General features: G+C 47.4%; 1 protein-coding gene across 1 annotated transcript; it reads right to left on the bottom strand.

Annotated features, from left to right (window-relative positions):
• Positions 1-4,578: 4,578 nt before the first annotated feature.
• Positions 4,579-6,133, bottom strand: LOC306748009 (C-type isolectin Sp-CL4-like). Its single transcript, XM_079231120.1, has 6 exons — positions 6,064-6,133; positions 5,735-5,846; positions 5,530-5,654; positions 5,269-5,400; positions 5,075-5,183; positions 4,579-4,788 (listed from the first exon to the last, which is right to left on the bottom strand). The coding sequence occupies exons 2-6, from the start codon at positions 5,805-5,807 to the stop codon at positions 4,721-4,723; spliced, it is 507 nt and encodes a 168-aa protein (XP_079087246.1). The 5' UTR covers positions 5,808-5,846; positions 6,064-6,133; the 3' UTR covers positions 4,579-4,720.
• Between the last annotated feature and the right edge of the window lie 523 nt (positions 6,134-6,656).

Raw genomic sequence — 6,656 nt, 5'->3', positions numbered from 1 at the left:
AACTCATCATCCCTGTAGCGCTCTATTGCTTCCAAGCACCAAAGGTGTCAGTAAGAAGTCTGGGCCCATCGTGATAGCGCAATGGGGCCCTGTCGCGATAGCGTGCACTGGAGCCCGTCGTGATAGCGTGCACTGGGGCCCGTCGTGATAGCGTGCACTGGAGCCCGTCGTGATAGCGTGCACTGGAGCCCGTCGTGATAGCGTGCACTGGGGCCCGTCGTGATAGCGTGCACTGGAGCCCGTCGTGATAGCGTGCACTGGAGCCCGTCGTGATAGCGTGCACTGGAGCCCGTCGTGATAGCGTGCACTGGGGCCCGTCGTGATAGCGTGCACTGTAGCCCATCGAGATAGCATGCACTGGGGCCCATCGTGATAGCATGCACTGGGGCCCATCGTGATAGCGTGCACTGGAGCCCTTCACGTTAGTGTGCATTGGAGCCCATTGTGATAGCGTGCACTGGAGCCCATCATGATAGCGTGCACTGGGGCCCATCGTGATAGCATGCACTGGGGCCCATCGTGATAGCGTGCACTGGAGCCCTTCACGTTAGCGTGCATTGGAGCCCGTTGTGATAGCGTGCACTGGAGCCCTTCACGTTAGCGTGCATTGGAGCCCGTTGTGATAGCGTGCACTGGAGCCCTTCACGTTAGCGTGCATTGGAGCCCGTTGTGATAGCGTGCACTGGAGCCCTTCACGTTAGCGTGCATTGGAGCCCGTCGTGATAGCGTGCACTAGGACCCGTCGTGATAGCGTGCATTGGAGCCCGTTGTGATAGCATGCATTGGAGCCCGTCGTGATAGCGTGCATTGAGCCTGTCGTGATAGCATGCACTGGGGCCCGTCGTGATAGCGTGCACTGGGGCCCATCGTGATAGCGTGCACTGGGGCCTATCGTGATAGCGTGCACTGGAGCCCTTCACGTTAGCGTGCATTGGAGCCCGTTGTGATAGCGTGCACTAGAGCCCTTCACGTTAGCGTACATTGAAGCCCGTTGTGATAGCGTGCATTGGAGCCCATTGTGATAGCATGCATTAGAGCCCGTCGTGATAGCGTGCATTGGAGCCCGTCGTGATAGCGTTCATTGAGCCCGTCGTGATAGCGTGCATTGAGCCTGTCGTGATAGCATGCACTGGGGCCCGTCGTGATAGCGTGCACTGGGGCCCATCGTGATAGCGTGCACTGGGGCCCATCGTGATAGCGTGCACTGGAGCCCTTCACGTTAGCGTGCATTGGAGCCCGTTGTGATAGCGTGCACTGGAGCCCTTCACGTTAGCGTGCATTGGAGCCCGTTGTGATAGCGTGCACTGGAGCCCTTCACGTTAGCGTGCATTGGAGCCCGTTGTGATAGCGTGCATTGGAGCCCGTCGTGATAGCGTGCATTGGAGCCCGTCGTGATAGCGTGCACAGGAGCCCGTCGTGATAGCGTGCACTAGGACCCGTCGTGATAGCGTGCATTGAGCCTGTCGTGATAGCATGCATTGAGCCCGTCGTGATAGCGTGCACTGGGGCCCGTCGTGATAGCGTGCACAGGAGCCCGTCGTGATAGCGTGCACTAGGACCCGTCGTGATAACGTGCATTGAGCCTGTCGTGATAGCATGCATTGAGCCCGTCGTGATAGAGTGCACTGGGGCCCGTCATGATAGCGTGCACTGGGGCCCGTCGTGATAGCGTGCACTGGGGCCCATCGTGATAGCATGCACTGGGGCCCATCGTGATAGCGTGCACTGGGGCCCGTCGTGATAGTGTGCACAGGAGCCCGTCGTGATAGCGTGCACTAGGACCCGTCGTGATAGCGTGCATTGAGCCTGTTGTGATAGCATGCACTAGGGCCCGTCGTGATAACGTGCACTGGGGCCCGTCGTGATAGCGTGCACAGGAGCCCGTCGTGATAGCGTGCACTGGGGCCCGTCGTGATAGCGTGCACAGGAGCCCGTCGTGATAGCGTGCACTGGGGCCCGTCGTGATAGCGTGCACTGGGGCCCGTCATGATAGCGTGCACTGGGGCCCGTCGTGATAGCGTGCATTGAGCCCGTCGTGATAGCGTGCTTTGAGCCCGTTACGTTAGCGTGCATTGGAGCCCGTTGTGATAGCGTGAACTGGGGCCCTCCGTGTCGGAAGGAGTCAGCTTAGGTGGTTCGGGCATCTAGTCAGGATGCCTCCTGGACGCCTCCCATTAGAGGTTTTCCAGGCACGTCCAACTGGTAGGAGACCTCGGGGAAGACCAAGGACACGCTGGAGGGATTATATCTCCCGGCTGGCCTTGGAACCCCTCGGGATCCCCCAGAATGAGCTGGAAAGTGTTGCGGGTGAGAGAGAAGCTTGGGTCGGACTGCTGAACCTGCTGGACCCGACCCCGGATAAGCGGTTGAAAATGGAAGGATGGATGGATATTTTATTAGTGATACTTTCATAATCTAAATACTTTGCAAATAAGTGCGGCGTCTCTCTGTCAGATGTGTCTATTAAAAGTGTCAGTAGATGCCAAGAAAAGCCTGTCTGCCTCCGAGTTTGGGCTCTCAACACCCAGGCCTGTACACTAGTATAGTCCACATGAAGTTGATACAGTAGCCTGTTAAAAAACAAACATCTGATGCCAAAACAATAACAATGAAAGAACGTCCCCTCCTGAGAGTTAAAGCCACAGTCAGTCACAATATCAGTGATGGAGTTTAGGAAACAAAAGCCCCTTAGATACGTGATAATGGACGTTTCAATCCGAATTCACGTGATCTATTTCCTGCTTTCCAGACAACGCAGTAGCTCACTTTTTAAGTCCTGACTGTGCAGACAATAACTCAAAGGCTTTGCACTCGTTGTGACATAATATCCTCAGCATGAACCGGCTGCACGTTTGGATTCTTCAGTTTCTGCTGCCCTCTTGTGGTTGGTCGGTTACAGTCAGTTAAGAGCTGATCTTTGCACATGCTGAATGGTGTGCAAACATACAGCATATATATGTTTATATATATATACATATATATATATATATATATATATATATATATATATATATATATATATATATATATATATACCACCAGGAGCAAAGTATTGATACACTGAAGCATCTTGTGATCTTGTGTTACAGCTCACTTTTAAAAGACTTAACTTGCCTTAAAGCCAATAAATAGACACATTTGCAGCATGTTCCTATACCTGTACAGTCTGCATGTTCTTCACATTACCCCCCAAAAAAGTGTTTTGCTCTTTGCATCTTTGTGACATGATCTGATTTAATAACGGATTCAGGAACGTCTGCTGACCTCGAGCGACAGACGGTGAGCTATAAAAGGTGATTTACGAACATCTTTTCCGATGTAAATGTTCAGGTGGGCTGACAGTGAATGGAGAGCCCCCTAGTGGGCTAATCTCACCACGGTTGTGGTTAATCCTAATCCTCATTTGATCCAATTTATGGAATCAGCCACTAAAGTCCCACGCTAGCACATCCCCGTCCTTCCTGGGACTAAGGCAGCGTGGAAGAGACTTGGGGGAGAAGAGGGGAGGTAAGGGTGCAAATGGTTGCCTACTCCACGTTACCAGTATGATACCAGTATGGTCTAATGTAATCCCACACAACAGGCTCTGGTATCTCTGTCAGAGGGACGCTACTGTAACACTCGCTGTGGTAATTTTTAAGGCTGTATTATGCTTTGTATATATTATTTTATATATAGTAAGTAAACATGTCTTGGACTGAGCGATTGTTATATAAAACTGTAAATCATAGCTTGTTTTATGAAGAAGAAAAAAAAGCAATATACATGTGAAATACATGGTTTGGTACATGAAAAAGCATCTGAACAAAATCTCACGGGTGTAACTTTTATTATAACACCATAATGATTCAAATAGCCCTAGTAGTTGCAGAGATACACCCTTTTTAGTTTGGGTATGCAATTTTCGAGGAAAGGGCCTAAAATAGGGAAAATATTTACATTTTTGTTTACTTTGGGTCACTTTAGGAAAAGTCATACAATTTCAGGCTTAAAGAATGACGTTTAGGGAATATTTATTGCTGTCAAATGCCAAAATGGGTCAAATTTGACCCTAAAACGAGTAAACAAACCAGGAATGTCTCTCCAGAGCCAGTGCTTTTGGTCCGTTCTGAGCTACTGTAGGAACATGGAAATTTACATATTTTTCAGAATCAATTCATTGTTGGAATTGGACTTTTCCGGGACTTTATTGATTAAAAGAAACATATCAAATATGATGATCCTTTTACTTTGAAAGGTGCTACAATTAAAATCCGATCTTTTGCTGTGTACAGCTGTGTAAATGAGTGATGTCTACCTGAGCAGAGCATGATCACGTTCTCCTCTTATCTCTGTCAGCACTGTTGTCATTGTTTGCACTGTTCATGCTGCTAGCAACGTTAGCATCTAGCCCCTGACTTAGCTGTCGCCATGTTGAGAGCTGTGTGGAGGCAATCCCTAAATTAATTCTAAACTTGTAATTTAGCACCTTTTAATGAATGTAGAGTTCACACAGCATGGTGTCACCATGAAATATTTTGCAGAACAGAGAAGAATTCATATTGCTGAACGTGAATAAATGAAACAAGACACTGGAACTTGAATGCTGAAGCGTTTATTGCAGTAAAGTTAAGAAGCGTGTGTTTTGCAAGTTATCGGGAAACAGACTGGTCCTCCTGCAGCTCAGCTGTCGATGTCGACGCTGATTGAAAATGTGAAAGCCAACAGCAGTAGATGATGATCACACCTTCTTGGCGCACATGAAGGCGTTCTTATCTGCGCAGTTGTCATCGTTCCAGAATTCCCAGTCTGAAAAGAAATGACAGAACACATCACATTCAGTGGCATCAGGAGTTTCAGTGTAAAACATCCTTTCAGTGGTTCATCAAACACATTGTGAGCATTACAACTGAATAATCCTGTTGGTTCACACATTTAGTCACATGTCCTGCTTTGAGCAGGCAGACAAAGGACCCCATGCAGGACACTGTTTGTCTTAAAGTGCTCGTTTCAACTTAATGGAGGTCACCTGTTCAGGAGTAGGTGCACGTTCATGATAAGTGATCATCAGTTGAATCAATCTCTATTTCCTTACCTTTGTGGTTCATCTCGACGCAGTTCTCTTGTCCATCAAAATTGTCTGGCTGACCAGGGTACCATTTAGCAACCTTGACCTCAGATCCATCGGCGAATTTGAACCCGTCCTGATGAACACAAAGGTGGGGGTCAGTGAAGACATGTGACACATTCTCCAATCCGTCTGATCACAGTGAGACGTTCGCTGCTTACCCCGGATCTTCTGACTCCAATCCAAACAGGTTTCAATTCATGGTTGTCACGGCGACTGATACAAACGGCGTTCCACAACTCTTCTTCAGTATGCATTGCCACCAGGTCGCTATCTAAGCTGTTGCAGTGTTCCTGAAATCAACAGAAATGGGAGTGTGAGTCTTCACCAGCACTTTATCATCACATACAACCGATAAGGATAGATTCATTAGAATTAGTATATGTGTCTAATGTGTGTCATAAAATGTGTGTTTGCTTCACCCGTGCTTCATCGAAGGATTTTGGAGTCTGGAAGAATTTAGCACAGCATTCGTCATCAATGCGGCTCCATCCGTCACCACAAGGAACATCTTTAAATTCAGCACATTTTAACTGAAGTTCTTCAGCTGTGGGAAGACAAGAGCTTTACTCACCAAGTGTCTTGGGTTTTAGTTCAATAACGTGTTGGTGACGGAGTGGTACTTACTGTCCCATATGGCTGTGACAGAGTTCAGGATGCCCACCGACAGCAGGACAGCTGTTACCACAGTTAGATGCATGACTCTCTCCGTCTTAGTGCTGCTCAGCTGGAATATGACCTGCAGATGTGACAGTACTCACTTTGAATATTTGCTGGACTATTTCTTCACCGGGACAGTCACGTCCGGGAGTCACAACAAGACTACATGTTTTATTAGGATTTAGTTATCGTACAGATTAAATAAGATATAACGTGTTGATTAGTTTGAAGTAGTTAATAGAGTAGAATGTAATCATGAGCCTAACAGACTTCAGTGAAGAGAAGGAGAAGCTCACCACAGATGTGTTCTGGTTCCTCGTTGCTCCTCGGTCTGATTGTCAGGCGGCTCCTTCTCTCACTTTTAAACTCACTGGACTGGGCAATGCTCTGCTAATGTCACCAAATGGATCATTAACATATGATTCATTAGAAAGATAAACACAGCGTCAAAGAATCATCAGGCAACTGAGAGACAGACTCTTGTTTAAGGTGTGTGTGGGGAAAACAACTCAGTTCATTTTCATATCAGCCTGGTGCAGCAGTTTGTGATCAGAAACCCCCTGAAGCCACAGTGTAACTCAAACAGTGGTTTAAATAAACGTAACTGTGACAACACCATTGTTGAAACTCCCTGAAGTCATTGGACTGAATCATCTGGATCAGCACACTTTGTGTAATAGTCTTAAAAAAATGAAGTACTTTTCCATAACCTTATGTATTGTGTTATTCAACTTGCAGTTAGTGCTCACTCCAGTGGGATAACCTTAATAGTTTGTCTGTGTTACTTGCTTCATGTATTCATGTTGTTATTGTTGACAGTCCAGCTTTAAGGCAGACATCACTGTTCATATGTGCAGTTTATGGCTCATATGGAATAGTGGCTGGTTGT

The sequence above is a fragment of the Taurulus bubalis genome, assembly GCF_910589615.1.
Source record: "Taurulus bubalis genome assembly, chromosome: 15".
NCBI lineage: Eukaryota > Metazoa > Chordata > Actinopteri > Perciformes > Cottidae > Taurulus > Taurulus bubalis.
This window is presented reverse-complemented; position numbering and strand designations above follow the sequence as displayed.

What these genes read in the sequence shown, in the direction of transcription:
- LOC306748009 (XM_079231120.1), bottom strand. Translation starts at nt 5,807, where the DNA reads ATGCATCTAACTGTGGTAACAGCTGTCCTGCTGTCGGTGGGCATCCTG. An exon ending in AATCCTTCGATGAAGCACGG is followed by an intron (nt 5,401 to 5,529) that starts GTGAAGCAAACA and finishes TGTTGATTTCAG; the next exon opens with GAACACTGCAACAGCTTAGA. An exon ending in CGTCGAGATGAACCACAAAG is followed by an intron (nt 4,789 to 5,074) that starts GTAAGGAAATAG and finishes ATTTCTTTTCAG; the next exon opens with ACTGGGAATTCTGGAACGAT.